Raw genomic sequence first — 18,305 nt, 5'->3', positions numbered from 1 at the left:
ATTTAAAATTATATCCTACCCTAGATAATAAACATCTTAAACGATTAAATCTGTCATTCCTTAATGTTAAATTGTTTAAAGGGTTAAATAACTTATGCGTATGTAGTTTAAAAACTTTATTTTTTGCTTTTTTAGTTTTTTTTTTTTTTTTTTTTTTTTTTTTTTTTTTTTTTTTTTTCATAGATAGAACATGTGTTATGGGAAAAGATAGAGATGGTACCTCTGTCCATTTTTTCGTCCAAAACCGACAAATTTCTACGTCAGCGACATATGGCACTATTAAAATCGCAACATGTGGCCCCATTTTTTTTAAAAAAATAAAATAAAAATTGTAAAGGTGGCTAAAGGCCAATTTTGGGGGTGGCCGGACCACCCCCATGGCTCATGGGGGTGATTTGACCACTCTCAAGGGCCAAAGTGAAAAAAATAATAATAATAAAATGGATTTAAAGGCCAAAACCCAAACAAAAACAAGTTTAATTACAAACCAAGTATTTGACTTCTTGTGCGTTTTGAATTTTGATTTTGTAGACAATAAGTGAGATTTTAAACTAAATCGCAGAACATAAATCGTTTGGGAACTACGTTTTTAAAAACTGTGATTTGAAAATGCAGAAAATCTGTTTTTTCAAATCGCAGGTAAGATGATACTTTTTTGAAAACGCATAATTTTAAAGACTAATTTGCGATTTTAAATGCTAAACTGCAATTTTGTCAAACGTTTAACTACTTTTTTAAAAATCACTTCTTTCAAATCGTACATTTTAAAATCGTAATTTTAAATTGTATTTTTTGAAATTACAAATCCAAACGGACCCTTCGTAGCTTTCCTAGTTTCATTGTTGCTTAATTATATTTCTCCTACTCTATGAGGGTATAAGTGAAAAAGAAAAAAATTACTTATAGGCAAAAGTAAAAAGTTGGTAAACTCTTTACAAGATTATAACATGTTGTAAATAACAGGGAGATCACTTTTACCAAGCTAAGGTGATCGGGTTATGATTTTAAAATCATAATTTAAAAATGTAAATTTTAAAATAAAGTAATTAAATATTTAATAAAATTATAATTTAACCTTTAAAATTATGCATTTAAAAAAATTACATTATCTACCGATATAATTTTCTACGATTTTAAATTACAAACTTTTTTATCATGCAATCATTTTTTACTATTTAAATTAAAATTGCACGAATAAAGTAAATCAATTTGTTTGACTGGTTGGATCTGTCAATTTTGGTCACTGTTTAAACGATGTGACACAATAGATCAGATTAGATCTGATAAATTAAAATTTTTTTAAAAAGTAATGTTCTCACTAAGAGCTCGTACAACCAAATCTATAAAATAATGGATCTTTTTTATATAGATATAAAATAATGGATCTTGATCTTGAAGATATCCTCATCGTCTAAATGAATGAAAGTATAAAATAATATGGATGCCTTTGAAAATAAATATTAATGCAGCTAAGTATGACAATTATGTAGAGGTCATAGAGGAATAATGTTACCTACTATATTTTTATTTTATTGAATTATTGTGATAATATTTATCAACTCTGAGATCAACTCTTGTTAAAAAAGAGTAGTGATTGGTAGGAGATGATTTACCGTCCCCTACCCGCGCCCCTTTTCATTAAAAGGAATTTTTTTTATATATATATTTTTTAATTTTTTTATTAAAAAAGCCGGTTGGGGGGCGGTAAAACCGTCCTCCAACAATCATTTCCCGTTAAAAAAATATAAAAACTTAAAGGCCGATGAGATAACGGATAGCGGTTAATTGCAAACAGCAGATACAGATGATTATTATCTGCCCGTATTTGCACCTTTAGTAGCTAGCGGTGGGTTGAGCCCATGGGAGAGACAACGAAGACAAATGGTTTTTTTTTTTTTTTTTGAATGTTATTTTTAGAGTTATGTTATTCCTTGGTGAATACATATTCCCTACATTTTTTAGAGGAATAATTATTCTTCATTTTAGGAAAATATTCACAATAATGGATTTATTTATTTTTTATAAATATATTTGTAGTTTTTATTATAAGTGACACGTGTTGTTATATAATTGAATTTGGCATGGCATATTAATGGAATCTAACAATATTTTGGTCAGAAGTTGATAGTAGAGACTTATTTATTATTTTTGCATACCATAAGAAGCTCTTATAACATTTTATATCACAATAAGCTTATTGCAAATCAGTGTTACCACATAGATTAATTTTATATTTTACCCTTAAAAATAAAAAAACAGGGAAGCACCTGGTATATTTTCTTTTCCTCTTTTTTTTTTTTTTTTTTTTTTTTTTTTTTAATTTTTTAATTTTTATTTTCCTGTTCAACAGAAACACCCTAGTTGCCAAATGCTAGTTATATCAAGTAATCTGATATCAATCAAGAGAAATGTTATATGTACTTAAACTTTTATAAAGAGAGCCTTACTGAGATGATGTGGAGCTTATTCATTGGTACTCGTAGCATCTTTTTTTATTAATTGTTTTGATTATCTCCGATTAACAAACTTCACATAAGTTAGTAAGGCTCCATTTGTTTAAGTACATGTAGCATTTCTCATCAATTTAAAGTCCGTTTGGGTTTGTAATTTCAAAAAGTACGATTTTAAAATAATGATTTTAAAATGTGCGACTTGAAAAAGTGATTTTTAGAAACTCAGTTAAGCATTTGGCAAAATCGCAGTTTGGCCTTTAAAATCGCATGTTAGCCTTTTAAAATTATGTATTTAAAAAAAAATCAAATTACCTGGGATTTGAAAAAAACAGATTTTTATATTTTTAAATTGCAATTTTTTAAACACGCAATTCCCAAACGTTTGTTTTTTGTAATTTAATTTAAAATCGCGCTTTTTATCTATAAAATCGCAATTCCAAACAAACCCTTATCCCTCTATGTATTTTGGGTTTGTCCATGGTGTCTTGTAAGTAGGGTGTGCACGGGGCGGGAGGGGGGACGGTTTTTCGCCTTTTTTAGCCCCGCCCCGCACCTATGCGGGTTGTGTAAATTGGACCCGTGACCCTCATTTTATACATGATACCCGTGGGGTGCGGGTATATGCGGGGCGGGAGGGTGCGGGTTTGCGGGGTGGGGGTGGGTTTGCCAAGCAACGAAAACAAAAAATGAGATTGAATATCTTTGGATCTGAGAGCAATAAGAAAAAAGCAAAGATTGACAAGAACTGAAATGGAGTAGATATGAGGGAGTGAGAGTAATATAAGCAACTGTTTTCAAGCGAAATGCAGTAGATCTAAGGGAAGCAGGAGACGGTTTGACTCAAACCTTGACCACCTCGCGAACCTGTGGACCTCCAGCAACCTTGACCACCCCACAATATTCGCAACACTCGTCATGGACTCGGAGATCTTGAGAGGTTCGTGAAGATTCAGAGGAAGGAGTACTACCAGAAGAAAAAATGAAAAATGAAGAGAAGAGGGGGAGTGCGGAGCTAGAAGAAAAGAAAGGAAAAGTTACTTAGTGATTAGGTTTTTTTTTTTTTTTTTTTTTTCCTCCGTGCGGGGCGGGGTGGGGACCCGATTTTTTTTTTTTAAATGCTAAACCCACAACCCACCCTGCAACCTGCACGAATTTCTCAAATTAAGACCCTAACCCGCAAAAAAACCCAAAAACTCAGTCCTCTACGGAGTGGGACGGGAATTGCGGGTTTTGCACACCCCTACTTGTAAGAAAGAAACATAAACCTTAGAAAGATCCAACAAAAGGAGTGTCGTTTACATGTATTAAGGTGTTTAGATGACATACGATTTTACAAAGGCAGCTCCAAACTAGCTCTGTCGTCTAGGAGGTAATAAAATAAGCTTTTATTATTTTTGAAAAATGGTAAAATATGATAAATATTAAAATAATAAATTTTGAGTTGATAAAAAAAATAAATCTTAATATGAGAAGATATCAACTACTTAATTTGAAAATAATATTTGACAATTAAATAAATTTTACAGAATAGAATATCTTCCTAAACATTATAGATGATTGTCCCATTCGTTTGATCTAGCGGTTTCAAAACATGTGATTTGAAAAAAATGATGATTTCAAAGCGTAATTAGTGTAAACATGATTTTTAAAAACTCTGTTAAACATTTAGTAAAGCTGCAGCGTAACCTTTAGAATTATAAGTTTTTAATATGCACATTCTTGCTCGTGTTTTGAAAATCAGATTTTTTTTTTTAATTTTTTTTTTGTAATTTTATTTAAAGACACACTTTTGTGACACATTATGTACAATTATTTATTTTTAAACCTTGGTAATATGGTTGACAACTTGACATAAACTACATAAGAGGAAGAGCTGTCGTTTACCATCAAGGAAGAATAAATGGCTGCCGTTTTTATTTTGCATAAGAAACAAACCCGTAAGACACGAAGATCAGCGAAATCTGATTTGGGAATCGGTAGTGTCGTCCGATGGGAGTGCTTGTTCGGTCAACGATCAAATCTTTTTCCCGCTCTCTTTGTGGCACCGCCAACGTAGACGCCATCTCCATCAGAGTGCCCGAATCACCCATTTCACTTCTATTTGAGAAGAACTCAAAGCCTGAATCGATCAGAGAGTGCAAGAAAGTCCATGCAAAGCTTGTAGTCTCACGGGCAATCTCAGAAATCCATTTAGCGAACACCCTTTTGAGTCTATATGCAAAATGTAGTGGTTTAGACCATGCACACCTCCTGTTCGACAAAATTCCTCGCAAGAACGTGGTGACATGGACTTCGATGATTTCAGCTCATGTTCATGATGGGTCTTTAGGAAAAGCTATGCAAATGTTCAAAGGAATGCTTGAAGTGGGCGAGAAACCAAACAAATTTACTTCATCTATCGCGGTTCGGGCTTGTACGGGTCTTGGTTTTCTTAAACTGGGCCAGCAAGTTCATGGCTTGATGGTTCATTTGGGGCTTGAGAGTCATGAATTTGCGGGTAGTGCTCTTGTGGATATGTACTTCAAGATTGGGAATGATCTTGATGATGCGTGTCGTGTTTTTGATGGGTTGTTTACTAAAGATAGGGTTACATGGAATGTTATGATTTCTGGGGTTGCTCAAGTTGGTGATTCTTGTAAGGTTTCAAGATTGTTTTCAGACATGCGGGTGGTTGGTGAGTTGGAACCGAATGATTTTACGTTTACGAGCTTGCTCAGGTGTTGTTTTTTATTAAAAGAGTTGGAGCAAATACATGGGCTTGCTGTGAAGTTTGGCTCTGAAGGTGATGTTGTGGTGGGCAGTGCTTTGGTGGATTTGTATGGGAAGTGCGGCAATATGGATTCTTGCTGGAAAGTCTTTGATTCGATGGAGGAGAAAGATATGTTTGTTTGGAGCTCAATCATTTCGGGTTATACGCAAAATGGTAGAGGAAAGGAAGCTGTCAATTTGTTCAGGGAAATGTGTAGACATGGTATGAGACCTGATCAACATGCATTGTCGAGTACATTAAAAGGTTGTGCTGAGAATGGAGACTTAATGGCGGCAATTCAAGTCCATGCCCAGATGATAAAGAACGGGTACCAGAGAAACTGTTTTGTTGCAACTGTTCTTTTAGATCTTTATGCAGATTCTGGTGACATATTTGAAGCAGAGAAACTATTCAGAACAGTTGATATTAGAGATATTGTTGCGTGGAACTCGATGATCTTGGGTCATGCTCAAATGAAGGAGGGATCTCTCTCTTGCATCCAAATGTTTCGAGAACTTTGTCAAACAGAATTGTTGAAACCTGATGGAGGCACTCTAATTGCTGTTCTAAAATCTTGTCAGAGTAAATCAGATCTAGTCACAGGTGTACAAATCCATTGTGTGATAGTGAAATCGAGCCAAACTCTAGAAACTCAAGTTGGCAATGCACTAGTCCGCATGTACTCTGAGTGTGGAGCTGTTGATGAGGCTTATAAAGCTTTCAATGATATGGTTCAGAAAGATGAAGCTTCTTGGAGTTCTATTATTGGTTGTTATCAACAGAATGGGTATGAATTAGAGGCTCTGCAACTTTGTAAACAAATGCTAGCAGATGGGGTTCATTTTACCAGTTATAGCCTTCCATCATGCCTTGCAGCTTGCTCAAAACTTGCTGCTATAGACGTGGGTAAACAGTTTCATGCTTCTGCAATTAAGTTTGGTTTTCATAGAGATGTCTATGTTGGGAGCTCGATTGTAGATATGTATGCTAAATGTGGGTACGATGAGGAGTCTAGAAAAGTTTTTGATGAAGAGCAACGGTCAAATGAAGTAACTTACAATGCCATGATCGCTGGACTTGCACGGCATGGAAAAGCCCTTGAGGCAATAAAAGTATTCAATCAGATGGATAGGATGAGTTTAATGCCCAACCACATAACATTCTTAGGTCTTCTATCAGCTTGTAGCCATGCGGGTTACCTAGAACAGAGTTTATATCTTTTTAATTTGATGCATAGCAAGTACTGTATCAAGCCAGAATCTGAGCATTATTCCTGCTTGGTTGATGCATATGGTCGGGCTGGAAAGCTTGAGGAGGCGTACCAATTCGTAAAAAATGATGGAAGTGTTTTGGCATGGAGAGCATTACTAAGCGCTTGTAGGATTTATGCTAACACAAAAATTGCGGAAAAATGTACCAGGAAAATTATAGAGCTTGATCCCAACGATCATGCTTCATATGTTCTTCTCTCGAACATTTACTCTGGGGAGGGAAAATGGGAAGAAGCTATTAAGTTGAGACAGAAAATGGCAGAGACTGGAGTGAAGAAAGATCCAGGAAATAGCTGGTTGGTGTTCTGAGATCTAATCAATGAGTCCTCCATGTGTAATTCGAGATGGCTGCATTTTGTTTACGAAGGCTTGACATGGTGGTTGGAAAGCTTGAAACTGAGCTTTCTGGTGGAGAAAAAGTTGAGAATTGAAATTGCAATAGCCACTCTGAAGAAGTCAGGAATTCTCCTCCTTGATGCAGCGGCAAGCGCACCGGAAGCCGAGTCTATATATTTCTCAGGATGTCCCTAGTAAAAATGGAAGAGTGATTGGCAGGGGACGGTTTACCGTCCCCATTCCCACCATTTTTCATTAAAATTGAGTTTTTTTAATCAAAAGCAACTTCTGACATCACATCAAAAGTTGCTTTTAATTAAAAAAATTATTTTTTTAATAAAAAAGCCGGTTGGTAACAATCATTTTCCATAAAGATGATGTCCAATCGGATAACTATGGTTCTTGGGCATTGTTTGACAAGTAAAAAACTTGGGAGAAAGTCTAGGATTTGAATTCTAGGAACTAATGCAGAGTTCAAAGCCTTTGACCTTCAATACTCGGGCATTGGGAATCTCATGTGTAATCGCAATTGGCGTTGCCTCTGACCTTTAATACTGAGTGAGAAGTGTTGAATGTCAGGATGTAAGTGTTGGGGTGCCTAGCGCATGGCATAAGCCTTAGCTCCTTCGTGTAGGTGTGCAGGCCGGATTAGCTCAAATATAGTTGGTCGACCTTAATCCAAGTCAGTCCAGTGAATTAGTTCAGTAATTAGCAAATAATTTAAACTATTCTCAATAACTCAATGTGTAAAATAATTATTTATTAAGAAAAGAAAAGGCAGAAAGTTTCCAGAGCTACGTGATGTGTAGCTTGCCAAAAGTCATATTTGGTGCTTGGAGACTACGGAGGGGATCTTCAAAGTCTTGGCAAAACAGGTTATCGTGCTTGGTTCGAGTTGGTCTAAATAAGTTGGCGAGTCAATAGGCGAGTTAAGGTTGGCTCGATTGACTCGCTAACCTGTTTAGACCAACTCAAACCCGACATGATTAGTTAAATAAGTTGACAGGTCAACTTGTTTAGCTAATCGTGTCATAAACGGATTGACGGAACATGAACGTGTCATAAACGTGTTGGTGGGTCAAATTGCGGGTTGACCTGTCAATCGGTTTATAAATGTGTCACTAAACGGGTCAACTTCAACTCGTTTACCTTAAATCCTAACCCTATAACTTTATATTATGTTTATGTCGAATTTGCGGGTAGTGTAAAAAATTATTAACTCTAAATTCTTCATGCCTAGTCGAATGTGTACCTGATGCAAGGTCTTTTCGTGCATTGTCGAGTGTGCCCTCGAGGCAAGGTCTTTCTATGCCTTGTCAACTGTGTACTCAAGGCAAGGTCTTTTTGTGCCCTGTTAAGTGTTTACCCAAGGCAATGTCTTTTCGCGCATTGTCGAGTGTTTACTCGAGGCGAGGTCTTTTGGCTATCGGAAACCCTTTCTGCACAACAGGTTGTGCGCAACTGTGCAGCTATCATTTCCCTTTGGCTATTCTAGTGAGTCGAGATAAATGGCATCCACGACTGGCGTTTCACCTTGATGGTCGAGAGCGACATGTTTCACCTCATGTAGAAGCTCAAGATAGACAAAAATGTGCAGTAGCTGCGTTGCCAAGTAGTAATGAATAATTTAAAGTATCTCTTACAGTGAATGGTTTATCTTGGATTTTAGAATTGGTCCTTTGAATTTAAAGATTTTTCATTAAAAAAAAAAAAGATAAAACTGAGTACATGAACCTATTTGTTATTTTTGCATACCAGAAGAAGCTTTCAGAATATTTTGGGATAATTATCTTTTTGTCCTATTAATTATCGGTCATTGTCAATATTCCACCACCAACTAACACATCGACCACAAGAAATCATTGAACTACCATTAACATACCAAAATCCTCCCTTCCATCAATTAAATTCATGAAAAGACTCAAATATCCTAACTTAAAGTCAAAATTTACATAAAATACTCTCAAAATTAAACAAATAAAAAAAAGAAGCAAAAGCAAAAGCCAAAAAAAAAAAAAAGACGGCAACCACTCCCTTTAGGGGGAAGGGGGTGGCCTGCGAGCCATTGGCCACCCCCTTTCTTTTATTTTTTATTTTTTTGGTTTTTTTTTTAAAAATATATTAGGTTTAATATTTTTTATTAAATTAATGTTTAAGATCATTTTTGTCTTTGAACAGAATTTAATGTCTAAAAGTCGCATATTCCATCCAATTTAACGAGATTCCTTAACGGAATGGAGGTAACAGTATGAAAATGTTAGTTCCATGCTCTCTTTTGATCGAGATGTCAGTTCGTGATGACATATTGACAATAACCGGTAGTTAATGGGGGAAAAAAATAATTCCTCCGAATATTTTTATATCACATAAACCTTATTGCAAATCGATGTAATCAAAATGACTGAATTTTGCATTTTTCCCATATCAATTACTTAACCAATTACATTATTCACCCCTAGCAAAAAAAATAAAAAATTGCATTATTCACCCGTGAGTATTCTATCTTACCCCCATCCCAATCTAGAGATCCCACCAGCCCCATCAAGCCCCCATGCTACCACCACAAACGACATCATTATCATCAAGAACGACTTTCCACTATTACAACAAATCGCATGTGATTGGCTTTCTTAGGCAAGTCATTATGTTATACGATTTTTTGTTTTGTTTTGTTTTGTTTTGTTTGTTTGTTTGTTTTTTTTTTTTTTTTTTTTTTTTTTTTAATGCGTCGTCTGTTTCGACGTAAAATATTTTTGACGAAATTAATTTTCAGGAAAAATGATTTTTCTGCTTGGTTTGCACGAAAAAATCACTAACGACGAAAAAAGGAATTCGACAATTGCTGCTGGAATCCGGCGACGTCCGGTGGTCGTTGCCGGATTCCAGCGAACCAGATTCTAGCCAAATTCGCCGAATCTAGCCTAATACGGCCGGAATCTAGCCAGATCTGGCCGGTTTGGCCAGATTTGGATGGACTCCTACTGTACTGGCCAGAATCTGGCCTAATACTGCCGAACTCTAGCTATATGTCCGGAATCTGGCCAGATCCGGCCGATTTGGCTAGATTCCGGCACCGACTGGTTGTCGGATTCCGGCGATGGTCGGCTGCTTGAGCGTGAAGGTTGAAAGCGTCTGCCGTCTAGGAAAAATGATTTACGCTTTCTGAAATTAACTGAGCATTTTTGGTCAAACGAAATTAATTTTTCGGTTGAATATTATTTTCGCTCCTATCAAACACCGAAAAATATCGAAATTGTTTTCCAGAAACTATTTTATGGCGAAACGTAGAAAATTACCTTACATTAATATCCTCCACTTTTAGGGTGTCCAAATAGAACATGAAGAAATTTTGGTCCCAAAAAATGTGATTGAAATTTGGAATTCCTTGCAATTATTGCCGCAATTTCAGGCAATCAAGAGAGAGGGTCTTGCTAGGAATAGGTCTTCAGCACCAATTCGAACAAGTAGTGAGCACTATTGAGGCCATCTCTCATGCCGAGTTGCAGGCAATCCTAATATGAAAAATGAGTAATGGTACACGGAGGACTCTTGTTCTCTTAAAATTTGTTTAGCTTTTAAAATTATCACTAGATATGTTCTAGATCACTATTAAATTTTGATCTAATGATAATTTTAAAGATATGTGCTAGATCACTATTAAATTTTGATCTAATGATAATTTTAAAAAGCACATCAATTTTGGGAGGGCTCAAGGAGGAGAGTCCTAATTGCATCACTCATGAAAATTGGCTCTTTTGGCAAATCGATTTTTATTTTTGTTTTTGACAACTGTTTTCGAGAACAAAAATAGAAAACAATTTTCTATTGTTTTTTTTTTTGCTAAAGAAGCGTTTGGTAAACTGTTTTTGAAAACAACAAAACTGGTCTAATTTCGTTTGAACAGTTGTTCTAAAAACAATTTCTCTTCTCACACACATTGATTTATTAGAAAATTTGCAACAAACCCACTTCATCAATACCAAAAAAATAGCTGAATAGGGACCAAAACCAATCAAAATAGTAATATATTATATTAAGATGTTATATACTTGTAAGTTATAAGTATATGCTATAATGCTATAAGTTACAATTTATAAGAATATTTAATAATTTATGATATATGTTATATAATATTTTCATTCATGTCATAAATACACTAATATTTATATAAGTATGCAAATATATATATATAATATTTCTCTTGACGGAGGAAGAAAAACAAATAAGTATAAGTTGTTAATGTATAATACCGAAAATTATTTTAAAAAACATGTATAAGTTATTTTCTGGTGTTTTTGTTTCCCCCCGTTTCGGTTTTTAAAACTGTTTGCCGCACAAACGCACATCAACAATACAGAAAAGCGTTTTGCTGTTTAGAAACTGTTTTCAAAACAACTACCAAACACGCCTCATAATTCATATGCGTGTGTTTGCAATTGGGTGCGGTGGGGGCACAACACGACAGCGCGCATCGTATAGTAGTGGAATTCAAGGTTTCGTTTGTGAAATGGTTGGGGGGTGAAAACTGAGAGACGGACTCGGTCAATCCTAATCTTTGCTCGAGGAGGCTGTTATTGACAAAATTAGGAAAGGCCGATGAGTATTTCACGACAACTTGGGCGACAAAGAGGAAGCCGGGTGGATAAGATTGCCACATGAAAGCTGTTCCAACCAAATCGGAGACATACAAATTTTAAATTTAGTCAAGAGTCCTCATCTTCTTCATCTTTATCCAGACGGATATAATGATTAATTAAATTAAAAAAAATTAGAAGCACAGAGAGGAACAGCAGGACAGAATACACATGGTACGCCTATAAATAAAGCTCTCGGTCGAGAGCCTTCCTACCCTCGTTGAGCAGCGGTGTGTCCTCCTCCCCAAGAGCAAATCCTGGTAATGTTTACATTTAAATAAGATTATGCTGAAATGATTGAAATTAGTCAATGCTTTGTAACAAGTCATTGTCTTGTTTCTACGTCTCTCTTGTTTTTATATGCAGAAATTTCAGCGTATAGAAATCTGAAGCTTTTGAATACTATAATATTCGTTCACCTTTGTTTGTTTCTTTTAGTCTTACCTCATTGGGTTGACTCTGCCTTCTGTGACTTCTTTTCTCGCAGCACTGTTTTTCCTAGCTGTTAGTTCACAGCAGACAGAGAGACAGAGAGAGAGAGAGAGAGAGAGAGATCAGAGGGAGCTTGCCTGAGAGATGGCAGGGGGAGGATTTACAGATGTAGGAACCCTTAAGCGGGCCCATCTGTATGAGTACAGGATTACTGGGTATTTCATCTACGCATGCGTTGTGGCAGCTCTTGGAGGATCTCTCTTTGGGTACGATCTTGGCGTTTCAGGTCAGTAATATTGAATATTTGAATTGATTTACTATTAATGTTAAGCTTCCGCCTGTTATTCATGAATATCATTAGCAAATACTGCGACCTGGGTTGGTTATATGATCGGAGTTTTATCCCTGCCGTCCCCTTTTCTTTATATTTTCCTTCTTTTTACCAGAAGAATTTTACCCGTCTTATCTTTAATATCATCACCCACGTCTCACATTGTTGCTGTAGCTGTTTGAAGAGGTTGTTGTATTGTGGTTATTGTTATAATCAGATCTTCAAGCCTAAAAAAGAAAGATGATGATTGTAATGAACACGATGATTAATTAATGTCATTGGGGTCATCATAGAGAGAGAGAGATTGGAGGCAGTAAAAGTGAGGTTCGTTTGAAATCTTCACTTGATTTCAGAAATTTGGAGGAAAAGAGAACTTTTTCTCAAGCTATAATAATAGTACAGGGTAAAAATGGAGTAGGTGAGCAAAGCTAGGCACTTTTTGGTGTTTAGAAAGGCATGATGAACGTTAGGGAATATTATTGGAGGTTGGAACACGCAGAAACTACAGTCTGATCTAATGGAATCCAATTTCCAGTTTGGGTTATCAGATTGATGATACGAAAAACCTCCAAAAAGGCTTTGTCCATGATGTGTAGCCTCACCTACCACATCACCTAAATTTTTGGGATAACTGATTATTTAACATAGTATTAAAGCAAAATATTTGAATTCGAACCTTGACTTTAGAGTTTATCCCATTTTTTAGTTAAATATTCAACGTGTTCAAAAAAAAGTTGTGCATGGGCGTGCAGCCTCACCTACCTCACCTACCACATCAACTAAGTTTTAAAAAAACTGATGATTTAACATAGTATCATAACAGAAGTCTTGAGTTCAAACCTTAATTTTATAATTTACCTCATTTTCAGTTAAATATTTCACATGTTATTAGGCCTTACTTATTGACGAGGAGTTTGAACTCATACGTGAGGAGAAGTTGGTTAGCCCATGCTCTTTTATACGTGACTGCCGTTTTACATATACCTTTTAACCAAAAAAATAATAATAAAAAAAAAAAAAAAAAAAATTAAATCTTCATGAAATTCTTCTGTAAACAAAGAGGCCATCTTTATTATATTCATACTCTTTCGAAAATGACATCATTTTTCTTCTTCTGAGCATTTGGAAATCACATCAAGAATTTAACTTTAAATGCTAATTTCAGGCGGAGTGACTTCCATGGATGATTTCCTAAAGGAATTCTTCCCGAAAGTATATAGAAGGAAGCAAGAACATCTGAATGAAACCGACTACTGTAAATATGACAACCAGGTACTCACACTCTTTACGTCTTCTCTGTACTTTGCGGGCCTCGTCTCCACATTTGGAGCGTCCTACGTAACCAGAAAATGGGGCAGGAGAGGCAGCATCATGGTTGGAGCAACCAGCTTCTTCCTAGGAGCAGTTCTCAACGCATCTGCAGTGAACATTGCAATGTTAATCATTGGCCGCATTCTCCTTGGTGGTGGCATTGGATTTGGAAACCAAGTAAGCCTGCTTCTCAATTGATTCTCAACCAGAGTAATGCTATTTAGTAGACTGATATAGACTGTCATACAATTAAGATAACGTAACAGTGAAAATCAGCCATTATTATTATTTTTTTTTTTTAAGAACTGATTTACAGTGGTAATAACAGTCTACTAAATAGACTTGCTCGTCTCAGCAAATAAGAAAGAATTGCACCAACTCCTCATTCACTTACTGCTTTCTTGTTCTAATTAATGGTACAGGCAGTTCCCTTGTATCTTTCAGAGATGGCTCCGGCAAAGATCCGAGGAGCGGTGAACCAACTGTTTCAATTGACTACATGCTTAGGGATTCTGATAGCGAACTTCATAAACTATGGTACTGAAAGGATCCATCCATGGGGGTGGAGATTATCTCTTGGTTTGGCTACAGTTCCAGCAACCCTAATGTTTATTGGGGGTGTTTTCCTTCCTGAGACCCCCAACAGTCTTGTAGAGCAAGGCAAGCTAGAAGAAGGAAGAAGGGTGTTGGAGAAAGTGAGAGGTACCTCAAAAGTTGATGCTGAGTTTGCCGATCTTATTGATGCAAGCAATGCAGCAAGATCCGTAAAGCACCCATTCAGGAATCTCCTTGAAAGGAAGAATCGTCCCCAGTTGGTAATAGGGGCATTGGGGATCCCGGCGTTCCAACAGCTAACTGGCATGAACTCCATACTCTTCTATGCTCCTGTCATATTCCAAAGCTTGGGTTTTGGCTCAGCAGCATCTCTATATTCATCCATTTTCACCAGTGGAGCGCTTGTTGTTGGTGCACTCATATCAATGTCATTGGTGGATAAGTTTGGTAGAAGAGCTTTCTTTTTGGAAGCTGGTACCGAAATGATATGCTGCATGGTAATTGCACTTTCAGGCTCTTATTCTTGATTTTTTTCAAAGAAACTTTTCTGGCTCGAGAACTTACCAGCTTGTTTGATCTTGCAGGTGGCTGTGGCCATAACTCTGGCCCTGAAGTTTGGGCAAGGACAAACCCTCTCAAAAGGAATTGGCATCTTTCTTGTCATCATGATCTGCTTATTTGTCTTAGCTTATGGAAGATCTTGGGGCCCTCTGGGTTGGCTAGTACCGAGCGAGATCTTCCCATTAGAGACAAGGTCGGCTGGTCAGAGTGTTGTGGTCTGTGTCAACCTCCTCTTCACAGCATTGATAGCACAGTGTTTTCTTGCGTCGCTGTGTCATCTCAGATATGGAATTTTCTTGCTATTTGGAGGATTAATTATCATCATGAGTAGTTTCATCTTCTTCCTACTGCCAGAAACAAAGCAAGTTCCAATCGAGGAGGTGTATCTTCTCTGGCAAACTCACTGGTTCTGGAAGAAGTATGTAGTAGAAAGTGAGAAAGCTGGAGACTCGGATGGGGGGAGATCAACAATGCATGTTTAGAATCTCGGAATAATCTCTGCGAATTAAATTATGACAAATTGTTTCATGCATGCATGTTGTACAGTTTGAACATAAAGTTCATTTTTTTTTTTGTTTAACATTTGGATTGAGCAACAAAGTCGTGTATGACAACAATAATTACATCTCAGAACGTGTTGAGGTGCAATATTATGCTAATAGTTTAGCAAGTTCATCCACTCTCAAGCTTCCTTGCGTCACTACATCTTGATAAAGTCCGTCAAAATCTTTCCGTCTTTTAACATTAGCACTCTTCTTCTCACTTCTTCCTGAGGGAACTATTGTGTCATCCATCACTTTCAAATCCTCAGTTACATGCTCCTCAAGCTTTTGAACTGCTACCTTTCTAGGTCGATGCCTAAAAACGGGACCAGGTGGGGCAGACTTGGCAAAGGCAACTGCCCTTTGATAAATAATGTCGCCATCCAAAGAGTCATCATCCAAAATAATTGCACTCCCATTGTCAACGGCTTGCTTCCTAAGTAGAAGAACTCCCTCTATGCAAGGTGCACTCAGCCTACTTCCAGCGCTCTCAACAGTTCCTGAATTGATGCCAGATCCCATTGTTGTTGTCTGAAGTCCATGTGTGCAGCCTGTATTATCCAATACCTCATCGCTTCCGCATTTTCTGCTCATAGGTTCTAATTTATCGTCAACAAAACCAGTAGAACCTAACATCGTTGCACTTTCACAGGGGTTCTTCCTAGGTTCTGGTCCATCATCAGGGCAGCCTGTGACATTTACTGGGGTTTCACTTCTACATGTCTTGCCCATATTTGAAACTGCATCAGCACCTACAGATGGCTTAACATTTTCCATTGAGGATAGATCCTCACTTCCCTCTACACCCACATCCACAGAACCCATAGGGGACATGCCAATACTAAGTGTTTCAGGACTCGCAGCCTTAGCTGAGATCACTGGCGCACATGATGCTGATACTTCTTGGCCTTCAGAGGGCAGTGCAAGGGAAGTTGCATCATGAACACTGGATTTCTTGGCTTCTTCACCATCATTATCTAGTTTTGGGAGGGAAGACTTCCAATTCCGTCCTCTCCACATAAGTATGTGCTCATATGCGAATGAGATAAGCACACATGGGACAAGATCCTGCAATTAAAGAGTTGAGGGAACTGATTTTAATTTCTTTTAAAGTTTAACAGAGAATTAATATAACCAACCAAAGTTTACCAGACCTTAAGTTTAGCACCTATTCTTCGGTAGTCGCTCCCATTCATCCCTTGACAATTGATTCGCACCAGTTCACACTCTTCAAATGCCTCTCTGACATTTTTTACAAGGTCACAGTACACACCATTTTTCCCTGTGAGACATACAAACCATGGAAAATTCTCACTTTTCTTGCAGGCAAACTGAACATTTATTGTCAATCTATACAAAATTCAACAAAAGGAGGATTACCTAGCTTGCATATCGGTATAAGTTTCTGTCCCTTATTGCGCATTTCAGTCGCTTCTTCCAGTGTTAGACCCTCAGGAACCCGCTGAATCAGCCTTGGATATACAGGGGGAGCAGGTTTCCACAGCATGAGAGGAAATCGGGGACGAGTTCTATGGTTGTAGTTTCTTCCCCGGAAGAGATATACCACCCCACCTTTACTATAAATAATCTTCCCCCCAGTTCGTTCCTGTCAAATCATATACGTTAAAGAACATAACTCGAAGCACCAACCATAACATAATGTCAAACAGCCAAATATTGCATTGCATTATTAAAACATCACTCAAGTAAACATTGTAACTGATTGCAACATCAAGTAGACTTTTTTTTGGCTATTCAAGAACCAATCATCCTACATTTAACCATACAAACAAAATTAAGATAAACCATGGACAGCACAGGCATGTTTAACTGAATTAAGGAAACAGAGGCTCGGAGGAGTAGCAGCAAGAAAACCAACCTCTAGTTGCTCACGCACATTGTCCATGTCGACCGTACACACACCCTTGCATTTTATCTTGCACACTCTCCGCCGCTTCCAGAGAGCATTTATGTTATCCAACATATTGTGTGTCAAACCATCTCTCCCTAACAAACAAACAAACAAACAATCACAAGGATAACCCAGTAAGCGAGAGTTAGAAACCTAAACCACAAGCCCACATTCCTCTAATCCAATCAAAACTATTCAGCTTAATTTCTGCAAACTTTCTCCAATCTCTGCGGGAGCAAAAATAACTCACAACGTAGCGCTCAAAAATCAAAACCAACAAAAATTCCAAGCGTTACCCATATTCAATTGCCGCTTGGATTTCATGCACCCATTAACCAAGTCCCCAATCTCCTCCCCCGTCAACGGTTCGCCCAGTATCTCCTCCCTCGACGCCACGTATCGCGGACCCGCCCCAGCCAGGTACGGTCCGGGCGCCTGGACTGGTTTGACGCCCTTCTTGTTCGGCGGCGGCAGCCGGAAGGAGTCGAACTCTCTGAGCGGCTTCTTGCTCGGCGGCAGCGGGGCCCGCCCGGTCCACGGCCTCGGCATCGTGGAGGGCCCGAACGGCACGAAAGGCCGCTCGCGCAGCTTCACCGGCTTCGCCTTCGGGGTCTCAGTGTAGCTGTACTTGAACTCGAAGGGAGCCCCGTCTATGACATACGAAACGCCGTCTTCGCCGACGGTGATATTGCTGTCCCGAGCCCCAGGTTGGGGCACGCTGGGGATTTTGATTGTTTTGGGGGTTAGATTAAAGGCGGGGTGGGAATTGTTATTATAGTTAGGGTTTTTGGAGTACTTAGATTTTTTGCCAGGGATTGAAGGTGAAGAAGGAGAGGAGGGAGTGCCAATGGACTTGAATGTTTCGGTTTCGTTTTGGGTGGCGGTAGTGGCAGTCTCGGGAATGTTGGCGATTCGGGAGGCGGAGTCGAAGCGGCGCACACGGCGGATGTCGTCCTCGATTTCCTTCTGGGCGCGTCGGCGAGCTTCGAATTTCTCGGCGTTGGCGTTGTTCCAGCGCGAGAACCGGACCTCCATGGGGGGGCGGTGGTGCGACGGGTTCGGTGGTGGCGCGGAGATTGGGAAAGGGATGGCCAATTTTAGCGCCATTGATTTTGTGTGATTTCACAGATTTCGGATAAATGGTACGAAGAAATGTGATTTAAGCAGCAGAAAAGGAGGAGTACAAAGGAAAACATTTCCGGTGATAGTTGCAAACGA

At 38.0% G+C, this 18,305-nt stretch overlaps 3 protein-coding genes across 3 annotated transcripts; 2 read left to right on the top strand and 1 right to left on the bottom strand.

The window, feature by feature from the left end:
• Window positions 1-4,394: 4,394 nt before the first annotated feature.
• On the top strand, window positions 4,395-7,528 carry LOC133857657 (pentatricopeptide repeat-containing protein At4g39530-like). The gene has a single exon (XM_062292949.1). It carries the CDS (start codon window positions 4,443-4,445, stop codon window positions 6,780-6,782), a length of 2,340 nt encoding a protein of 779 aa, XP_062148933.1. The 5' UTR covers window positions 4,395-4,442; the 3' UTR covers window positions 6,783-7,528.
• A 3,800-nt stretch (window positions 7,529-11,328) lies between these two features.
• Window positions 11,329-15,312, top strand: LOC133857330 (sugar transport protein 14). The gene is made up of 5 exons (XM_062292551.1): window positions 11,329-11,703; window positions 11,931-12,161; window positions 13,372-13,694; window positions 13,940-14,569; window positions 14,657-15,312. The coding sequence occupies exons 2-5, from the start codon at window positions 12,020-12,022 to the stop codon at window positions 15,113-15,115; spliced, it is 1,554 nt and encodes a 517-aa protein (XP_062148535.1). The 5' UTR covers window positions 11,329-11,703; window positions 11,931-12,019; the 3' UTR covers window positions 15,116-15,312.
• On the bottom strand, window positions 13,250-18,256 carry LOC133857327 (CRS2-associated factor 1, chloroplastic). The gene is made up of 5 exons (XM_062292548.1): window positions 17,384-18,256; window positions 17,055-17,182; window positions 16,556-16,781; window positions 16,330-16,457; window positions 13,250-16,243 (listed from the first exon to the last, which is right to left on the bottom strand). The coding sequence occupies exons 1-5, from the start codon at window positions 18,192-18,194 to the stop codon at window positions 15,284-15,286; spliced, it is 2,253 nt and encodes a 750-aa protein (XP_062148532.1). The 5' UTR covers window positions 18,195-18,256; the 3' UTR covers window positions 13,250-15,283.
• Window positions 18,257-18,305: the final 49 nt, after the last annotated feature.

Source organism: Alnus glutinosa, chromosome 14 (assembly GCF_958979055.1).
Source record: "Alnus glutinosa chromosome 14, dhAlnGlut1.1, whole genome shotgun sequence".
NCBI classification, from domain to species: domain Eukaryota; kingdom Viridiplantae; phylum Streptophyta; class Magnoliopsida; order Fagales; family Betulaceae; genus Alnus; species Alnus glutinosa.
The sequence above is the reverse complement of the archived record's forward strand: the minus strand, read 5'-3'. Positions and strand labels throughout refer to the sequence as shown.

Coding starts and splice junctions, on each gene's coding strand:
- LOC133857657 (XM_062292949.1), top strand. CDS start 4,443: ATGGGAGTGCTTGTTCGGTCAACGATCAAATCTTTTTCCCGCTCTCTT.
- LOC133857330 (XM_062292551.1), top strand. CDS start 12,020: ATGGCAGGGGGAGGATTTACAGATGTAGGAACCCTTAAGCGGGCCCAT. Junction 13,695..13,939: donor GCATTGGATTTGGAAACCAA/GTAAGCCTGCTT, acceptor TTAATGGTACAG/GCAGTTCCCTTGTATCTTTC. Junction 14,570..14,656: donor CCGAAATGATATGCTGCATG/GTAATTGCACTT, acceptor TTGATCTTGCAG/GTGGCTGTGGCCATAACTCT.
- LOC133857327 (XM_062292548.1), bottom strand. CDS start 18,194: ATGGCGCTAAAATTGGCCATCCCTTTCCCAATCTCCGCGCCACCACCG. Junction 16,458..16,555: donor TATACCGATATGCAAGCTAG/GTAATCCTCCTT, acceptor TATGTCTCACAG/GGAAAAATGGTGTGTACTGT. Junction 16,244..16,329: donor GAATAGGTGCTAAACTTAAG/GTCTGGTAAACT, acceptor CTTTAATTGCAG/GATCTTGTCCCATGTGTGCT.